The following is a 20,446-nucleotide window of genomic DNA, read 5'->3' as shown; positions in this document are numbered from 1 at the left end:
TGGAAATAAATTCGGGATCGTGAAGACACGCAAGGCAGATTAATTGTGACGAGACAACAAAGTTCTTAATGTTCTATTCATTTTCGTCATCAGGAAGAAGCGCATTTCACTATGGCTGTGATGTATGCGTATATAGATCTATATAAAGAATAGATCTATATAAAAGTAACAATAATAATGATAATATATCCATGTAAAAAAATTTTTCTTTGTTATTTCATAAATTTACATTAATTTGCAAGTAAAACAAGTAAAATAAAAAAGTAACAATAATAATAATAATATATCCATGTAAAAAAATTTTTCTTTGTTAATTATTTCATAAATTTACATTAATTTGCAAGTAAAATAATTTATTTGAGTCATATATTAATTTTAAAAAATTACATTTTAATTTAATATAATAAATAATGCTATTTAAAATAATTTTTGAGTTGAAATTTAATTTAATTTTAACGTAACTTAATTTGTTTTTCAGTGTAACTTTTAACTATTTCAAATTAATTTTAGTTTATACTCCAATAACAATATCTATTATTAATTTTATTGAGAGACGCACATAACAAGAGCGATTATAAAGAGGAGGAAAAAAAAACGTCGCGGACAGTTTTGCACTTTGAAAGGTGAGGCGAGGCAACGCGCGCTCGAAAAGCACGATGCAGCCCCTAGAGCCATAAAAATGACAATAATAAGAGTGTAGGTGTAGGTGTAGGTGTGCGGCGTATGTAGCGCGCAACGCAACGTCGCCGTCACGTCTCCCCGACTCCTCGTCCTCGTCGAGAGAGACTCGTCATCGATTGCGCGCGCGCGCGAGGCGCAGCACTCGGGGAATTGCTCGCTCGCTCGCAAAGTTTCTCTGGAGGTAGGTAGATAGGTAGGCCGCGTAGCCGCGCCACACCATCGCCGCGCGATCGCCTCCTCGTCCTCGCGGCCCGCAGCGGAAGAGAAACGTTACGCGCTCGCGATTTTCGAATCGAACGAGAGCGAGCGAGAAAGGAGGCCGAGAGGGAAAGGGAGGGAGAGACAAACAGACGGACGTAGGTGCGGACCTGCCGAGGCGTCATCGTCGCCCGTCGCGCCTGCCACCCAAAGTGGGCCTTGTGGCCCAGGATCAGGCCAGTCGGTCTATAAACCTCAACCAGCCAGCCACTCATCGGCCGCCGCCATCTTGCTGCTCGACGAGAGAACGGTGACAGACACGGGCCTGCTGCTATCGGAGCAGAGCGGAGCGGAGTAGCGGAGGTAGGAGGGGAAAGCGAGAAGGAGACAGATATAAGTGGACGACGGTCCCTTCATGCGGTACGCGCCTATGCCATCCCGTCGCCTATGCCTCGCTCCATGCACAATCGCAGCCGAGGATAATCAGAAGCAACGCAGAACAGCCTAAGAAGAGGAGGTGGTGGAGGAGGAGGAGGAGGAGGTGGAGGAGGAGGTGGTGGTGGTAAAGAAGAAGAGTAGTATCGGTCGCGCCGATACCAGAGTCGAGTGCTAGGTACACACAGATCTACACGTACACACATAGACAAAGGCGCGCGCGCGCGCACCTTCGTCATCGTCTCACCGTCGTCGCCTCCACTCGCAATGGCAATGGAGACGCCGAGGGAGCGAGAGATCGCTGCCGAGGACAGCATCAAGGTGGTCTGTAGGTTTCGGCCGCTGAACGACTCCGAGGAGAAGGCCGGCTCCAAGTTTATCGTCAAGTTCCCGTCCGGTAACGACGAGAACTGCATCTCCATTGGGGTACGTGAAACGTGGATTCTCGGCCTCGATTTCCGGCCCGGGATTCGTTCCCGTTTTCCCTCATCGTTGCATATATTGTGTGTAACTATAGATGTTGTGTCTATAGTGGGTCTATGAATCATAGAGCACATGTCCTTTAGAATTTTCAAAGTCTACTCCGCACATTTTGTGTGCTGTATTAGCAACTCCTTTTTAAATTTAGCTTTTTATCTTTTTCTAATTTTTAAAAAGAGATCAAGGAATAAGAACTAAATTGATAGAAATAGATATTAAGTGTTTATCATTGGAAAATGCAACACATACATGATAAATGCAACGGTGACTCTTCAGTGATTTAATATGTTTCATATAATTTGAATTTTGCAAGCTTTTAATTAAACATTTATTATAAATTGATTGCTACAGTTGGGAAATAAGGGAGATTTTACATATTTATAGCTATATAAGAATTATTTTTATTGAGAGCGTTTTTTTCTGTAATTTTTTATACATAATGTATATCGATTGTAGGGCAAAGTATACCTCTTTGATAAAGTATTTAAACCAAACGCCACGCAAGACAAAGTTTACAATGAGGCCGCAAAGTCTATCGTCACAGATGTTTTGGCAGGATATAACGGAACCATTTTTGCATATGGTCAAACATCGTCAGGTAAAGAACTTTTCAAGATTTATTATAGAACAGGTGTTTACTGACTAGAAGAATTTGGATAATCCAAAATCTCGCTTTCATTGAAACTCTGAGAACTATTATCTCTTCAAACATTTGATTTTTGTTTTACAATTATTATATGACTTTTGTTTGAGACTTTTAGATAAGAAATTTTTAGCTAAAAATATATCACATAAATTGAGATTTTTAGATAAGAATAAATCACTTTATATTTGTATTTAAAAATGCTTCAATTTTATTAAGCAAAAACATGGAAAATGTTTGAAAAATTAGTAATTTTTTTCAGAATTTAAGTAGACAATTTGTAAAATTAAAATTATTATCAATCATGATACATATTATATTTGAGTTTTTCATACACAGGTAAAACGCACACGATGGAGGGAGTCATCGGTGATCCTAACAAACAGGGCATAATCCCGAGAATCGTCAATGACATCTTCAATCACATATATGGCATGGAGGAGAACTTGGAATTCCATATCAAAGTATCGTACTTTGAGATTTACATGGATAAAATCAGGGATCTTCTCGATGGTAAGTCCTCGCTTGATTTTATATTTGTAATTGACATTAATATTAATAATTAAGTAATGCTTGTACAATCAATATCTCTGCACTTCTCAAAGTAATCTCTGTTTCGATTTTCTGTTTTAGTATCTAAAGTTAACTTAAGCGTACACGAAGACAAAAACCGGGTGCCGTTCGTGAAAGGCGCGACCGAGCGGTTTGTTTCTAGTCCTGAGGAAGTGTTCGAGGTGATAGAGGAGGGCAAGTCAAACCGGCACATCGCCGTGACCAACATGAACGAGCACAGCTCACGTTCCCATTCCGTTTTCCTTATAAATGTTAAACAAGAGAATTTGGAGAATCAAAAGAAACTCTCCGGCAAGTTGTACCTCGTCGATTTAGCCGGTTCCGAAAAGGTGAGAATCGCACAAGAAAACGTGTTTTTAATCTCATTTTTTTAATTTTATTATTATTGTTATATTATACTTTTTATCTTCCCTATTTTGCGTTTTACTAGGTTTCTAAAACCGGTGCAGAGGGAACGGTGCTAGATGAAGCGAAAAACATCAACAAATCTCTGTCTGCACTTGGTAACGTAATCTCGGCCTTGGCTGACGGCAATAAGACTCACATTCCTTATCGTGACTCTAAGCTAACAAGAATCCTACAAGAATCCTTGGGTGGCAACGCCAGGACCACAATCATCATTTGTTGCTCTCCCGCTAGTTTTAACGAATCCGAAACGAAATCAACTTTAGATTTCGGTAAAAATCTATTATATCTCTTTGACCTGCGACAGCACATTGCTCTGTTCGACAGATTTTGTACGTATTCGTTGTAGGTAAACGCGCCAAGACTATCAAGAACGTTGTATGCGTGAATGAGGAATTGACGGCCGAAGAATGGAAGCGCCGTTACGAACGTGAAAAGGATAAAGTGGCGCGATGGAAGGGCAAAGTGGACAAATTGGAGGCAGAATTGTCACGTTGGCGATCTGGTGAGACTGTTAAACCAGAGGAGCAGGTTAGCCTGATTGAAGGACCAGATGTTACCACACCGATCACCGCATCTATTGAAGGTAATAAAGACATACATTATTATAAATACATCCATCCAATTAAAGCTAGCGGCACACTTGTTTTTGTGCTGGATTGCTTGCGATAAAAATACTCTGTTTTGATTGATGCATTTCTGAAGATGGATGGCTTAATGTCTTACATATTAAGACAATAAGATGAATACAAAAGAAAGAATTGTAAAATTATCTGTATAAGTAATCTGTATAAGATTAAATTACATTATGGTGTAAAGATACAAAGTAAACCATTGCTCATGATGCCATGATGTCAGTGTACGTCATGTATAGTGAGCCAATAAAAAATGACCAAAAATGGGAGCACGAAATTAAAACGCTGAATAATAGCGTTTTTTACTGGGCAGAACTGAGTGCGCACTGGAAATTCATTGAGTTCAGGTGACACTGCCGGAATGCACTAAAAGTGTGAGTTTTTTGCATTCCCAACTAAACACGTCTATTATTCTCAGTTCCATCTCAGTGCGGTTTTGTGGCGCATTTTGTGCCATTGTATTTGAAACCATGGAAGAAGATTTTAAGATAAATGCATTTTTATTGATTTTCTTCTCGCTTTCCCATTATTTTAATCAGTTTTTGCATTAGAATTAAGGACATTATAATATTAATTGTTTACAAATCGAAAGAATAATGAAGAGGTCCCAAACAGAGAGTCGAAATGTTTGTTGTAATATATGCGAATAATAAATATTTATAATTATAAAAAAAAAACCTTTAAATAATAACGACAACGTCCAGCCAGGCTTACATATGCTTTATATTAGGAATTGATTTTTATTTCGGAAAAGTCTATGAAATAGATAAATATAAAATAAAATAATATATTTGTATATATATAGTATTAATACTATATTTATACAATACATATTGTTTCACGTAATACAAAAATCTGCAGAAACAATGAATATATATATATATACGTACATCCTTATCCGTAAGGTTATGCATGACTTGACCAAAGTTTTCGATCTTTGGTGTTTTCCGCGGATCTTATTTTAATAATAAGTTATCTTCATCACTACTGGATGATGACGAAGAAAGCAAATGTAATAGTCCAAATGCTAACCGTGCATCTCGTGAATTTGGACCATCCCGCGAAGCCATGTTGCACTGAACTTTAATGCGCACTAGTTCTCCCAGTAAAAAACGTTATTAATTGCGTATTTGTGTATACTTACAGGTCTTATAGGCCGGTATTCATAGTCGGATCTTATATTTAAGATCATCTTAAGTACTGTCTTAAGATGCCATCAACCAATCACAGAGCCGTATTAGCATCTTAAGACATTGCTTGAGACGATCTTGAAATAAGATTTGACTATGAATACCGGCCATAATGTTTTTTATGTGACTTGTAGCTTTGCTTAGAGATTTGTTTTTTATTCCTGCACTGCTGCACTAGTGCAATAAGTTAGAACGAGAAAAAAAATATTTGTCTTATTCTAACTTATTGCACCAGTACAGCAGTGCAGGAATAAAAAACAGACCTTAGGAGGCTATCGCGCACAGGAACACTGAAATATATAGACACTTAGGCCGGAATTCATAGTCAAATCTTATTCAAGTTCCAGCTTAAGCACGATCTTGAGACGTCAATGCTGTTATTTAATTGGTTAAGTAAGTCTCAAGTCGGCTCGAAGCTAGACTTAAGACAATGCTTGAGCTTAAGATCGGTCTATGAATCCCGTCCTTAACCACTTTTGCTACAAACATACAATAAGGCCCGGTTCCACAACTCACGGTTAAATTAACTGGCCGATTATTCCATTGGAATTGACCAATCGTATTTGTTAATTTTGCTTAACGACAAATACGATTGGTCAATTCCAATGGAATAATCGGCCAGTTAATTTAACCGTGAGTTGTGGAACCGGGCCTTACAGATCATACAGTATGTTTTTAACGTTGCTCGTAGTCGAGGTTTTGCTCAATAACACAGGCTATCGCCAGAGAGGAACCTGAGAGCGGCCACCGTGGCTTTTTTCGTGCGACCAATATTTGACTAGCATCAGCGCCAAACGTGGATGTAAAGCCCGTTCTACATTAATTGCAGTCGCCAGTTGTAATTTGCAACACCCAATAAATGTCGAGCTTTAACTAGAAACTAAGCGCCTATTGGATGTCGCAAGTCGCAACTAGCTGCTTGCGATTAATGTAAAACAGACTTTACATCCACGTTTGGCGCTGATGCTAGTCAAATATCGGTCGCACGAAAAAGGCCGCGGTGGCCGCTCTCAGGTTTCTCTCTGCTATCGCACAGGAACACTCAGGAACATTTTGATGCACTAAATGCAGCTATTATTGAATTCTTGCATTTTTGATGATTGACTATTGGCTATTACCAGAGAGGAACCTGAGAGCGGTCACCGCGGCTTTTTTCGTGTGACCAATATTTAACTAGCATCAGCGCCAAACATGGATGTAAAGCCCGTTCTACATTAATTGCAGTCGCCAGTTGCAATTTGCAACACCCAATAAATGTCGAGCTTTAACTAGAAACTAAGCGTCTATTGGATGTCGCAAGTCGCAACTAGCTGCTTGCGATTAATGTAAAACAGACTTTACATCCACGTTTGGCACTGATGCTAGTCAAATATCGGTTGCACGAAAGAGGCCGCGGTGGCCGCTCTCAGGCCAGTATTCATAGTCGGATCTTATATTTAAGATCATCTTAAGTACTGTCTTAAGATGCCATCAGCCAATCACAGAGCTGTATTAGCATCTTAAGATATTGCTTGAGACGATCTTGAAATAAGATTCGACTATGGCTGCGTTCCGATATTCACTGTTAGTTGCTGCCAGTACTGAAAATCTATAGTTTACGTCACATATACTGTAGATTTTCAGTATTGACAGTAAATATCGGAACGCAGTCTATGGCCGATATTCATAGTCAAATCTTATTTCAAGATCGTCTCAAGCAATGTCTTAAGATGCTAATACGGCTCTGTGATTGGTTGATGGCATCTTAAGACAGTACTTAAGATGATCTTAAATATAAGATCCGACTATGAATACCAGCCTCAGGTTCCTCTCTGCTATTACTTTAGGCTACATTCCAAAACGTCCTTTCCGAGGAAAATTTTATTCGATGTAATATAATAACAGAATACGTTACGTGTACTATATATTTCGAGTAAAATTTTCCTCAGAAAGGACGTTTTGGAATGTAGCCTTAGACTACTGCGTGTACAAATCATGAATTATAAAATATAATAAAACTCTTTATTTTGTAGTCAAACTAGACGACAGTCCGATGCCTGCTACTCCCGGCGGCGGTCTCATGATTGGTTCGCTTTCAAACGAGGAGAGGCAGAAGCTTGAGGAGGAACGCGAAAGGCTGTATCAACAATTGGACGACAAGGACGAGGAGATCAATCAGCAGTCACAGTATGTCGAGAAACTGAAGGAGCAGATGGAGGAACAGGAGGAACTTATCGCCAGCGCAAGACGAGATTACGAACAGTTACAACAGGAGATGAATCGAATACAACAGGAGAACGAGAGCGCTAAGGAAGAGGTGAAGGAGGTGCTGCAAGCGCTGGAAGAGCTTGCAGTTAATTACGATCAAAAGTCGCAAGAGGTAAGATTTCCTGAATGATGGAAGAGACTGTTGTTCAGGAACGCAAACAAACTTTTGTTCTTATTACACTAAATTTCAGGTCGAGCTGAAGAACAAAGAACAGGAGTCAATGTCGGAGGAGCTTCTAGCTAAACAAGTAGCTCTGAACAACACCGCATCCGAGCTACAACAGTTACGCGATATGTCGACCCATCAGAGGAAACGTATCGCGGAAATGCTAGCGAATTTCCTGAAAGACTTAGGAGAGATTGGTGTAGCTATTGGTGGCGAGTCTAACGAAAATCTAAAGGTAAGGATATATTATTTCCAAACAAAAATAAAGATTAGATTATATTTTTTAAAATATATTTGTTTAATACAAATTTTGTTAGTTTCGCCAATAACGATCTTGATTTGAATTTAAGATCTCTCCGCCGGAGAGCAACGGTAAACTGGAGGAGGAATTTACAGTGGCGCGACTGTTCATAAGCAAGATGAAGTCTGAGGTGAAGAATATGGTCCAGCGATGTCAGGGATTGGAAACCTCCCAAGTAGACTGCAACAAGAAAGTGAGTGCGGCTCGGGTTTCACGTCATCGCATTAATCAATTTCTTCTCCACATCGCTCACCTCTAATCAATCTTCGTTTTGCGTAAATATTTAGGTTTCCGAGTACGAGAAGGACTTGGCCGAATGCCGACTGTTGATATCGCAACACGAGGCCCGTATGCAAACGCTAACGGAATCTATGAAGGAAACCGAAGCGCGCAAGCGAGCTCTGGAAGAGGACGTGGACGCGTTGCGCGAGGAATGCGCCAAGCTGAAGGCCGCCGAACAAGTACAAGCGGTTACCAACAAGGAGAAGGCCGAGGAGAAGGAGGCGGCAACGAAGATGCGAGTGGCCTTGGAGGAGCAGATGGATCAGCTGAGGGATGCGCATCAGAAACAGGTTGCTTACTTGTGAAATACATTTTAGCTGAATATTGATTGAATTTTTATTTGTTTAATTTTGGATTTACATCCTGTTTTCCTTCAAATTTTCTAACATTTTGGGCCTAACACTATTCAAGGTTGCCGCGCTCAGGGATGAACTGTCTGAGAAGCAGGAACTGATTAGCGAGCTCAAAGATCTCAATCAGAAGTTCACTCTGGCGCATCAGCAGATGCAGGCCGATTACGAACGGTTGAAGCAAGAGGAGGCTAACAAATCGGTTAAACTGCAGGAGCTTTTGTTGTTGAACGAGCGCCGAGAACAAGTATGTTTGAACCACAAAATTCATACGAGATAGACGAACGATCTCTGTTGATTGCACGATCCAAAGTAGATTTATGAGCGTGTAAAGTAAGCTTACAATCACGTCGAAATTTTCGATTCCAGGCAAGGAAAGATCTCAAGGGTTTGGAGGATACGGTAGCCAAAGAACTGCAGACCTTGCACAATCTGCGCAAATTGTTTGTCCAGGACCTGCAGGCTAGAATAAAGAAGACCATTAACGCGGAGGATAACGAAGACGATGGCGGTTCTCTTGCACAAAAACAAAAGATATCCTTCTTGGAAAATAACCTGGACCAGTTGACGAAGGTATACCATCGACATGTAGAATGGACTGCTTGATGCAGTGAAGGGGAAGCCGAACTACGTGTTCAATACGAACCAATTGAATTTACTAGAAAGAGACGAGAAAGACTGCAACCTATCTTCCCTCTCACTCTATTCGCCCGGCTTTTCTTCCACTGCGTCAAGTAGTTCATTGTACATATCGATGAGGTATATAGTTCAGATATGTGCAAATCACACGTCTACTTACGGATAGATTTTCCATCAATACGTCACTATTAGATGTAGCCAATTTATAATTAAAATTTGTTCTTGTTTCTATTTATATTTGTGCTATTAATATATTGATTCCATATATAATAATACGTTTGCATTATAGGTGCACAAACAGCTCGTCAGAGATAACGCAGACCTTCGCTGCGAGCTACCTAAACTGGAAAAACGATTGCGGGCGACGATGGAGCGCGTCAAAGCTCTGGAGACGGCGCTGCGCGACGCCAAGGAGGGCGCGATGCGAGATCGCAAGCGCTATCAGTACGAGGTAGACCGGATTAAGGAGGCAGTCCGGCAGAAGAATCTGGCGCGACGCGGGCCGAGCGCACAAATCGCGAAACCGATTCGGGCGGGCCAGCACCACCTGAGTAACGTCAACGCCATTAGAACCGGCAATCGTGGTAAGGAGTAGTTTAATCCTCTATCTCCCTCCTACGCCTTCGAATCGTGTCAGTTAAAATTGCCATCGTCTCTTTTTCTTCCTTTTGTTTCGTTTTTTTTAAGTCTCACTTTGTATACAATCATCTTGATTTTCCCTTTTTTTAGATTCACTTAATTAAAAAGCCTACGTCGTACGGGTTTGTTTGATTTTATAAAAGGAATGACGGCTTTGTTCCTCCTCCTCAAATAACTTCTGCACTTTTGAGTAAGTGGGTCGATTTTGTTACGCCTACTACCTTGGCATAAAGCTTCTCGCGCACATTTCATTATAAAGGAAGTAGGAAGCGAATATGAAACAAAAAAGTGAACAAACCTTTCGACGTTTTCTTTAAACCTACAATTGAATCGGGTTCTTTTGCATGATGAGTCTATTTATTTCAAATGTTTTCTCAGTTGTGATTATTGCCGTATCATTTAAGTATATCGAGAAATCATGACGATTGGTTTTGCGAAATATGAAATTTTATTTTGACTGGCCAATATTACTTTGTACGATGTATATTTATGTTTTCCTCTTTTTTTTCCATGTTCCTGATCACACACACACAGATATGGGTAACAGCGTACAGTGATCGTGATCGCATAATGCCAAAATACCCTTCACTTTTACAGAAAACGAATGCAAGAACGCTTTCATCGATGAAAACAAAAGAATTCCAGCGGCTCTTATGTATAACGGATATGCATAAATGTTATATTATTATTATTATAAAGTAAGGGCATAGTACTATATTATCCGCAAGGAGAGAGCACCGCCAGTTCTTTTAATTGTTTCTGTCCTCTTTTTCTCAGAGCAAGCATGTGCTTAGGTATATATGTATAAGTGCATTAAATTATATACAATATGTACATATATATGACACATATATATAACACATATGTGACATATATATTTATATATATATGTGTGTATGTGTGTGTGTATGTATGTCATACGCGCTGCATGTCCTGTCGATGTAAATAGTTAATTTTTATAAATTATTTAAGTTAATGTCATATATACACACATATATATATATGTGTGTGTGTGTGTGTGTGTGTATGTGTGTGTATATATATATGTATATGATAATTCGATAATAGATATTAATATGTACGTCTAAATCGAACGAATTACACGGGGAAGCCTCTCGCTACTCTCGCGGAATAATTTAGTGTTTTCTATTTAAATCACACTCAGTCTAAAAATTGAATCAAGAGAAAATCGAGAAAAATTCTTGCCACAAATCTTACGAGTTCGTAGCGAGGATCGCATGGTCACATCAACCAGGATCCTCGAAGATCTTTGGTAAGAGGCAACAAAGACTTAACGCGTTTAGTTCGGGTTCTAACTAATTCACTAATCGATAAGGCGATCGGACATGCGGCTTTGAGCGAGTGCAAGGGCGGTGGCACACGGAAAGACTTAAGCAGTAAAACTTGAGCAGTGAACCAATCATAGAACTTAAGGCTTAATACAAGCGGTAGCAAATCCTGTTAATTTCTTAAAGTTGACTGCTTAAGGTTTTTTTGCGTGTCATAATCCTAAAAATGATCGCGGCTTACACAAGTATTTGTAATCATAAGAAATCTCTCTGCTAGCTGATAAGGAATACCTCGCGATAAAAGCGCACGGCAACAACTCGTGTTCACTTGTCGCTAGAACTCGCGATCGTGGACAGCAACTCGGATAATGATTGCTGTTACAAAATGTACGCCTTAAATGATCCTTGAACGCTCATTATTGATTGTCTGGACATTATATTATACAATATATTCTATAATTTATTTCCACTAAATCTTGATTTGCTCCAGTGATCAGACCTTGATCAATTCTTGTCATATATTTCGTCGAACATAATCACTGCATATTTCTGACAATTAGATAAGATCAGATAAACTCATAATAAATATTCAGTAAACAACTGTCTTTATATTAACACGATCTTAAAATTTTTGTTTGAATTTTACCCATATTGTGCCATTAGATTCTAAAGATAATTTATGCTATAATTATTCTTAAACAATTCAGTAGATATAGATGCTTTTTTATATTAACGTTCATTTTCAGAGTCAAGATAGAACGCGTGATCATTCAGGTTTAATTAATTAGCATTAATTTTGACGTGATCTATTAATGCTAAAAATGACCATTGAAGCTAATAAATTATATATTTTTTAATAGTACCTACAGACAGCCTAATATTTTACAAATTGCACAATATATTTCAAAGAATTTTGAATCATACAATATATTGCACAAATCTTCAATATATCCTCCAGACTATCAATAATATGGAATAATAATATTGAGCGTTTAAAAGCCGCTTTAGTATCGGCACAAATCGAAAGTGAAATCAATAAGGGTCTACAGAAAAAAGATAAGAAAACATACAAGAAAAAGAGAATAAGAGAAGAAATAAATGAATGTATATCGGTTAGACTCTGAAGGTCTATAGACCCTTCAGTCTGACCGATATATATTCATTTATTCCTTCTCTTATTCTCTTCCTCTTGTATGTTTTCTTATCTTTTGGGGGGAATTGAAAAAATATGAAAATCAATAAAAACTGGCTGTCTTATGACCAAACTTTGATTATACAATTTTTATCAGAAAGAGGAATTTTGCTGAAGTACCTGAAAATTTTGACAGATACAAAAAATAATTTTGTTGGCTAATCAAAATTATGAAGAACGCTCGAACATGATGAACAATGTTGCAGAAAGTTTTGACATTCTAGCCATCAAGTTCAAGGTTCTACACAATTTTTATAACTCAACAAAATTTTCAAATCTGCTAAATTTTTAAATACTTTAGTAAAACTATTTTTTCCGTATAGTTTTGTCTAAGCATGAAGGATAACAATTCGGTCAGAGTTCTAGCGTCATGGACTCGAGTTCGAGGTCCCTCCAGCGCGCATTCTTGCCGGAAGGCACGCTTGATCCGCAGGCAAGCGAGGAATTGCCTTTCCAAAGCTCTCAGCGCGTCACGGCGACCAGCCCACGCTCGGTTCTTATCAGAGCGAGGAAAATTCAGAACGAGGATCTATTCCGCAGGACAGGAAAGTAGAGCGATTTGTACCGACTATCGACGGCTATCATGCGTACAGTTCATCGACCGACGTTTCTCTCGCGTGCGTCTAATTTAGATTAATTTATCCCCGACACGCTCCTTTTGCTGCTCCTCTGGCGACCATCAAGTGACGAGAAGAAGCCCCAGCCTTCCGGAATCCGGCAAACCTCTCGGATTTTCTTCTTTCTCGCTTCTTCCGATTATGAGCAAGCGATGAAACCCAGTGTGAAATCTGCTTATCGCGCGTCCCGAAAGGAAAGAAGAGGAAGAAAGGAAACACTCTCGTCGGAGTTTCGTGCTCGCGCATTTTTCATTTGCGGCGTCATCATTAATTCTTTTCGAGAGATCCTCGCTACTTTGTTTTGTTTTTTATTAAATCCAGATCAGTTCTCACGATCGCGTTGTTTTGTATCATGTTATTTTCTACGCTCTTTTTTCCGCCCACGATTTTACACACGAAATAATGTATACGTCTTTTTGTAAATCTGTTTTATAAGACTTCTCTATGTATGATCACGCGCTCTCGAGATAGCCGTATCGTTACTAATTTATAAATCGCGATAAGATAATTACGAATCGCCCCGAATACTGGCAAATGGCCCGCGGGCGGACGCTAAACGATGGCCTTTCGCGGCGCTCATGCATTTCCTCGTTATTTCGCGATATACACATTTCCTATGATGTAATCCTACGTAATAATTTCGAGCCTCCTCGGACGCGGAGATTCTCAGAGCCGAAAAACTAAACTGAGAACGCTCGCGGGATTTATTTAACAATAATGGGTGCATTTGCACCTTTGCCTGGCAGCTTTTGCGTGATGCGTGGTGCGAGGAAGCGAGGTGTAATAATGTAAACGCGAGAAGTATATTCGACTAATACTTGTATTCTTTTCTATCATATACATCATCCAGGTTCTCTTTTAACTTTTGTGATATGTAATTGTATCGAGAAAGTTGCGTTCTTTTCCCGCCCTCCCCCCCCCCCTCTTCGCTCATATGTGGGATGTGGGCGAAGACGGCCGACAAGTGTGTGGTGCATTAATGCGAGTGCAATTATCGTTAAACTATTTTTGTCGGGTATATGTAAATATACGAATTATATATAAATAAATATATATATATATATACATGTAATATGTCACACGTTAGAATTTCGTGAACGGAATATAGAGAGGAGAGGGTGTACGTTCGCCCTCCATTGCGAAAGAAGAAAGGCAAGCATGCGTTCTATGCACGATTGTATTTATCGCAGATATAACATAATACACACATACATCTGTAACGTTAATGTTTCTCTCTCTTTTACGTGCGTCCCCCTCCCCCTTTAGACACCGATAAATGTATTTCTCTCCCCCCCTCCCCTCCTTTCCAATCGTGTTGCGCTGAAAACTGTAATCCGCGAATTTTTTTTCCTACCGATTAATACAATTAATCGTCGTCTTCGACAAGACTGTTGTAATTCGCGACCGTCGAGATTTAACCCCCTTTTCTCTCCCTTTTCCCTTTCGCGACATAATTAAGCTAAAAACTAAAAAGAGAGATTAAGTAAGAAGAAAATCATGTAAGAAATCGCTATACCGATCTTTGTGATAGGCGATAACAATCCCACATAAGCGCAACAGCAACGATTCTTATTATTAATGATGTATGTATAATGTATCGAGTAACGTTCGCCGACATGCGTGGGGAAGACACAGAAAGTTATTGGTATATATTATTTTCGTAACGTCTCCGGCATGTGTCTGAGTAAAGGAAGAAAAAAAAGAGCAAAAATAACAATACACTACACACACTTATTCGCAATTAAGTAGGCGAGATTATAACGATTTATGTGCACGCAGCCATCCAGTCAGTCACTGTTAAAGAGGAGGTCGATCTACAATTTAGTTAAGTCTCTTCGTCTCGACGATGAGTGAGGCGCATTTTTCGTTTCCTTTATCCCGAAAGGAAGCAGGAAAAAAGGATCCTCTCTCCGTTCCATTATTTCGAGAGATCCGATCTCAGAGAGAATTTTAGCGAGAACAGAATGTGATAGTAAAGTTCTCTGATGATTCACGTAATGCAATTTTTGTGTAACGATCTTATCTTTTTTTTCCCATCGTGCGAGATGTTTTGTTTTTCTGCGAGATCGAGTTCAGATCTACCTCATCTGAAACAGCAAAGTAGCGAAAGCGAGATATAAAAAGAAAACGCGAAAAAAAGAAACGCATAGCTGCAATTCTAAACAATTTTTTCCTAGACTTAGATTGTAGTAAAATTTGTATGCAGGGTGTAGAAGAGAGGCTGTAGCTACAAGGTACTATATAAATTGTAATACAATATTCTTCTTGGATTAAAGCTGTAATTTTAAGATATCGTTATATTATCATTATTCGATTATTGAAACAAGACGCAGTGCTTATATTGAAAGAATAAGAAAGGAAAATCACACGATTGTATTTCACTTATTTATTTATTGTTGCACCGCATATTGTCCCGGCGAAGTAATCTCCGAAAGAAATATATTTATAAGGTAACATAATAAAAAAATATATTATACATACAAATATCTTTTTATGCGTGCGTAAAATTCTGTACTGATCACCCTGTCCCAGTTGAAAGGAGATTCCAAACTTTTATCAGTTTACTTATTTGATTTGTATTACTTTTAAAGCCATCAGTACAATCGCACAAAAAATTTTAATGTTCTTCAGTCAATTTGCATGAAATTTTACTTGTTTTCACATTTGTATTTTGCTAATGGATTTTCTCTTCCTCTCGCCAGAATAAGTTCCCGACTGCTTTCTTTTTTACTTTTAAGTTCTAAAAAATTATTTCGAAAAAAATTATATAGAAAAAAAATAGAAAGATACCGCCTATAAATGGGAAAGAAATGGCGACAGTCTATAAATCGTTTTGTAAAAGTTTACGTTTTATTCTTATCAATTGTATACAATATGGTAGATATCAAAACATACAATAATTAGAATACAATAAGCAACATGATCATTACAACAAGTTTCCCAGTCCACAGGCTAAGAAAGAGACCTGCACGCGCGTGGTAACAAGTGTACCAGTCGTACAAGGCGCATTTTTTGTTTTTTTACAAAATTTCCGACAAGTATATACAATCAATCTCTTTTACAAATGATATTACATGTGGAAAACAAGACATATTCAGTGCGCAACGCGCAAACAAATAGACTTATCTTTTTCCTAAAGTTACATATATATTTCTCACTGAGGTTTGAAGTTTTTGTATTAATTACAGTACGTGAAAAAGCGTTCGCGCGTTCCATCCGCATTTACGGAGTAATTTCATACAAAGGAGAAAAGTGCTACACAAAGTGCTCCAATCAATGTGCAGATATGGAAACTATTACGAAATACTTTGTGATGTCCTTTTTTTCTCTCTTTTTCGAGCAAAATTACTCACAGAAGATGAGACGCGCAAATAGTTCTCGGCGCCCACATGTTAACTGTCGCGATTCGAGATCCGGAAGATTGTATTGTACTTGGAATACGCAAGGAGATAAGTTTTCCGCATTTGCGAGATCGACATTGTCGCGAGACATTGAGCGAGAATTACCTTGTCCGTAGAGGCCAGCCCTACGTTCGAGCAATTAAAATTCGAGAGGCCACTTCTCAAAAATGGTAAACATTTTTCTGGCACAAGCCGGAAAAGGGGAGGGTAAAAGAAAGAAAACGAGCAGACAGATGTTTACATAAATACACAATACAGTACAGAAATGCCGAGATAACTAAAGGATACGGCGTATCTTTACAGGACAGATATCCAATAAAGAACATATGGGGTCAAAAATCAAAGATGGAGGCAGAAGAGGGAAAGAGACGAAGACTGGCAGATATGTTCAACGAGCAAGTATATTGGCAGTGTAACATCGTATTTGCTGTTTTTTCAACAGTAGAACGGAACATTGTGCTCGTCCTTTAATTGGCAGTAATTCCATCACTCCTAAGTATTCGTAAACGACTATCCCCATAGTTAAAGATTAAATTAGAACCTAGAGGAAATCGGCAGTAGAAGGTCGTACGCAAAGGATGAAGAAAGCTAAAACTACCAAACGAAGAATTCTCCTCCCGATTGCAGCGACTAAACTCGCCGAGGTCAATCAACGCTATAGCGACACATTAATAGTTGTCGCGATCGATAAAAATTACCGCGTGAACACATAAGAAACCCGGCGGCGGTCGTTGTGACGTTAACGTAAGAGCGTAGCGCACAGTACTATCATGTTCAGTATCAGCGAGCCGCAGAGCATCGCGGAGAGCCAGCCAGGGCTCGCGACAATCGTCGTCGTGTGAGGACCGACGGCGTGCACCAGCGGCGGCACCCAGTTTCGATTGTCCGCGTTGCAGGTCGCGTCGGAGTACCGCGACTGCGAAATTGACGAGTCAGGCCTCGACACAATCGGTCGCGGCGGCGGCGTCTGGCACGACCATCGCGTGGCCTCAGACACAACCGAGCACCGATCGAACTCGTGCACGGACGGCTCGCGGGAGGGCGGTGCGAGATTGGAGGAGCCGACCGAGGAGCCGAAGCCAGAACTCTGGCTGGACGACCGCGAAAGCGTCGGCGGTGTAGCGGCAGCGGTCATCATACCCTCCTGCCAGTAGCCGCCCGCCACCCACGACGTCTGTGTTACCGATCTGAGCTTTGGCGGTGATAGAATACACTTCCTCTTGCTGATGGATTTACGGAACAGATTTTCGGAGCTCGTCGCGTTGTACACCCTCCGCTCGAAAATCGCCGGTGCCGCTCTCGTGCTCCTGCCGTATCTCGGCAATGGAGCGTCCTCGCTCAGGAGGAGAGTGCTCAGGCTATCGTTCAAGCAGCAGCTGTCCAGCGAACGATTTTCACGCCGAGAAGACGCAGAGCTCAGGTAACCGTTGCTGCCGTTGTCGGTTGCAGTGATCGTAGACAGCTTCTGTCTCAATCTAAAAGTAAATAAAAGACTAATAAATAAATATAAAAGCGTTGTCACATGTCAAGAAGAAACGAAGGCGGACATGAAAATACTTGCATTGCTGAATGCGATCTGCTAAACTTGATTTCAGTGGAAGATAACTCGTCCGCCGAATAGATGGACGGTTTAATACTGTCAATAGTCTCGCTTGATTCGCTACTGTTTTGACTTTTGTACGCGTGTTGAGGCGTATCTCGTGAATGTAACTTAATCCTCTTAAACGCTACTGAGCCATGCATTTTCAATGCACTTTTATACAAATTAGAATTTCTCATCAAATAAATAAATAAATCTATGACAAATGCGCAAACCACTATCTGAAAAGAAACAGATCGATAAGTTAAATGTACAAATAATACAGGGCATTTACACGAATTCTAAAAAAAATATCTAAAAAATTTTGAATTTTCAAGAAATTTTATTAAAAATTCTAAATAGGATTGGAAAATTTTTTAAGAAAGCTTTGAAATGAACTAATTTTTTTAGTAAACATCCTGTAAATATATTCAAGCGCTGTAAAGTAATTTCAAGTTGTGTCCAACTCACCAGGCGGTACTGCGTAACGAGTTCCACTGGTATAAGCCAGACATTTTGAGTCGTCAAACTCTTGACGGACATGGAAACGTCATAAGTGATGTAAACCAGTAAAAATATCCATACTACATGGATACTCTTGTTTCTCATCTTAAAGCTCGCGCAAATGCATAAACGAAAGAGCAGTCCACCAATCGGTAACCAAACAAAGTCATCCAATGCCAACACAACCATGACAGTCGAAATAAGACGACAAAGTGTTTCCTGCTGTCCTGGGTTCTGCAAGAGTACTAACCAATGATTATTTGTTGCTACAACTGCACGTTGCTGGAGATATTAATGGAAAAGATTATAATAGCATTATTTATATAACAGCAAATTATAATAAACATTGAGGATGCATCACACACATGCAATTCCTGTAAAGTGAAAAACTAAAATTCACTTTATAGTAAAAAAAACAAATATAATATATATTATATAAAAAATATTGAATTATATTTAAAAAAATTAGATTTTTTTCATTGCTTCTTAATTATATTAAAGCACATTTCTTCCTCTTATTAAAATAATGTTTAATCTAGAGCAAAATCAGCAAACTTCTTGCATTATCTTCAAATGTAACAATCTATAGCTTTTCCAATAATATCAAAGATATAATACATATTTAATAACATCTTTTATGCAAATGTACTTACACTGAGGAGCGTCTTGATTGATTTTTGCCGAAAGAACAGCATCTTATAGCGAGTTAGCCATAATGCCTGCTTGTGCAACACGTCTCGCACCATCAATTTGCAGCCATCACACAGCGGATACCTCACCTCCAGATGTTCCTTGAATGCCTTCAGCTCCGTGTGAAAGAGCTTCTCGCTCCTGGGCTCAAAACTAGACAGCTCCAACAGTTTCTGACTCTCCCGCTCGTTGCAATATGTGCAGAGCTTATCCTTGAGATTGATGTGGCAGTTGTCGCTGCTCCTGGACAATCGACAGTATTTCGTACGCACTTTCGGCATTGCGTACTGCTCTGGAATATCGTACGCATAATCACCATCCTAAAACAAGCAATTTGCATTTGTTGACGCATCAGGCTTATTTTTTTTTTATTTAAACTTCTCACAAGTTTTCCATTTTAGAAAAAAAAAAACAGATGAACTGTGGGACTGTGTTAAATTTAAAAAAAGCTACCATATAAATAAAACAAAAGTACATGGAGGTAGACTGCGACTTACCTTGGAAAAGCCATTGTACTGTTCGCACCACGGGCACAACCACCAATTCAGATCCTGTCTCCAGATCTTTACGTTCTCGTTGCAAAACCAGCAATTTACCTTCACGGGCCATCTCGCTCTGTGAATAATCACGTAATCATGCATGAGAATAAGGCGCGCTCTTGAAAAAAACAAAGAAACAAAGTAACGCAAATGTGACCTACCTCAGTCTATAGAAGACTGTCAAGCAAGTAGCAAGGATTAAAAGAATCGGGGCAAACACGGTCACGAAATCGAACGCCGCGTTACGATCGGTCATCATGTTGTGCATAAGGATGAATGAGGGGGGGGGCGGGGAATGGAGAGGTTAAAAACGCGGTAAAAGAAACAGCAAAGCGAGACGACTTTCTAGAGTCCAAGGAATAGCGGCGCCGACCGCGCGCCGCATCGCCCGCCGTCGAACAAGCGAGGAAGGGCAGGGCACGTCATAACCTAAAAAATCTGCCGCACGAAATTCGGTATCGTAGCGAGCGGATTTAACGCACGCGTGCGTGCACCGTTGCGAGGTGTCGAGTGTCGACGTGAACGTGCAGAAGCTTATCATACGAAGCTTCCCAACACCTGTCTCTAAAATCAAATCAAATCAAATCCAATCCGACCCGATCGAAACGCCCGAACCCGCTATTACGTTCGTGCCAATTCGTGCCGTACCACACGTGCCGGCTATCGGCAAAATGCGCGCGCTGTGTTCGAAAACGCATTTGAATGCATCGCGCGCGGTCGCGCGATCTTCGCGGTATGTTCAATAGTTCTATTTTTGACGAACATACCTAA

General features: G+C 39.8%; 2 protein-coding genes across 3 annotated transcripts; one reads left to right on the top strand and one right to left on the bottom strand.

Moving 5' to 3' along the window:
* Positions 1-776: 776 nt before the first annotated feature.
* Positions 777-15,448, top strand: LOC105835574 (kinesin heavy chain). 2 transcript variants are annotated; one of them, XM_012679013.3, is made up of 14 exons: positions 777-1,740; positions 2,251-2,392; positions 2,777-2,950; positions 3,071-3,339; positions 3,441-3,687; positions 3,765-4,001; positions 7,253-7,599; positions 7,679-7,888; positions 8,004-8,147; positions 8,242-8,526; positions 8,648-8,833; positions 8,956-9,159; positions 9,515-9,809; positions 10,462-15,448. In XM_012679013.3, exons 1-14 carry the CDS (start codon positions 1,582-1,584, stop codon positions 10,536-10,538), a joined length of 2,976 nt encoding a protein of 991 aa, XP_012534467.1. In that variant the 5' UTR covers positions 777-1,581; the 3' UTR covers positions 10,539-15,448. The 2 variants fall into 2 exon arrangements, with proteins under 2 accessions (XP_012534467.1, XP_012534468.1); XM_012679014.3 differs by having other exon boundaries at positions 10,399-15,448.
* A 342-nt stretch (positions 15,449-15,790) lies between these two features.
* LOC105835583 (transmembrane protein 201 homolog) lies at positions 15,791-20,422 on the bottom strand. The gene is made up of 6 exons (XM_012679027.3): positions 19,837-20,422; positions 19,634-19,751; positions 19,100-19,456; positions 18,414-18,680; positions 17,925-18,184; positions 15,791-17,838 (listed from the first exon to the last, which is right to left on the bottom strand). Exons 1-6 carry the CDS (start codon positions 19,941-19,943, stop codon positions 17,103-17,105), a joined length of 1,845 nt encoding a protein of 614 aa, XP_012534481.2. The 5' UTR covers positions 19,944-20,422; the 3' UTR covers positions 15,791-17,102.
* Positions 20,423-20,446: the final 24 nt, after the last annotated feature.

The sequence above is a fragment of the Monomorium pharaonis genome, chromosome 5, assembly GCF_013373865.1.
Source record: "Monomorium pharaonis isolate MP-MQ-018 chromosome 5, ASM1337386v2, whole genome shotgun sequence".
NCBI classification, from domain to species: Eukaryota; Metazoa; Arthropoda; class Insecta; order Hymenoptera; family Formicidae; genus Monomorium; species Monomorium pharaonis.
Note: the sequence above shows the minus strand (reverse complement) of the source record. Positions and strands in the feature narration are given on the sequence as shown.

Coding starts and splice junctions, on each gene's coding strand:
- LOC105835574 (XM_012679013.3), top strand. CDS start 1,582: ATGGCAATGGAGACGCCGAGGGAGCGAGAGATCGCTGCCGAGGACAGC. Junction 2,951..3,070: donor AATCAGGGATCTTCTCGATG/GTAAGTCCTCGC, acceptor TTTCTGTTTTAG/TATCTAAAGTTAACTTAAGC. Junction 7,600..7,678: donor ACGATCAAAAGTCGCAAGAG/GTAAGATTTCCT, acceptor ACTAAATTTCAG/GTCGAGCTGAAGAACAAAGA.
- LOC105835583 (XM_012679027.3), bottom strand. CDS start 19,943: ATGCACAACATGATGACCGATCGTAACGCGGCGTTCGATTTCGTGACC. Junction 18,681..19,099: donor CAATCAAGACGCTCCTCAGT/GTAAGTACATTT, acceptor GTACTCTTGCAG/AACCCAGGACAGCAGGAAAC. Junction 17,839..17,924: donor AGCAGATCGCATTCAGCAAT/GCAAGTATTTTC, acceptor ATTTACTTTTAG/ATTGAGACAGAAGCTGTCTA.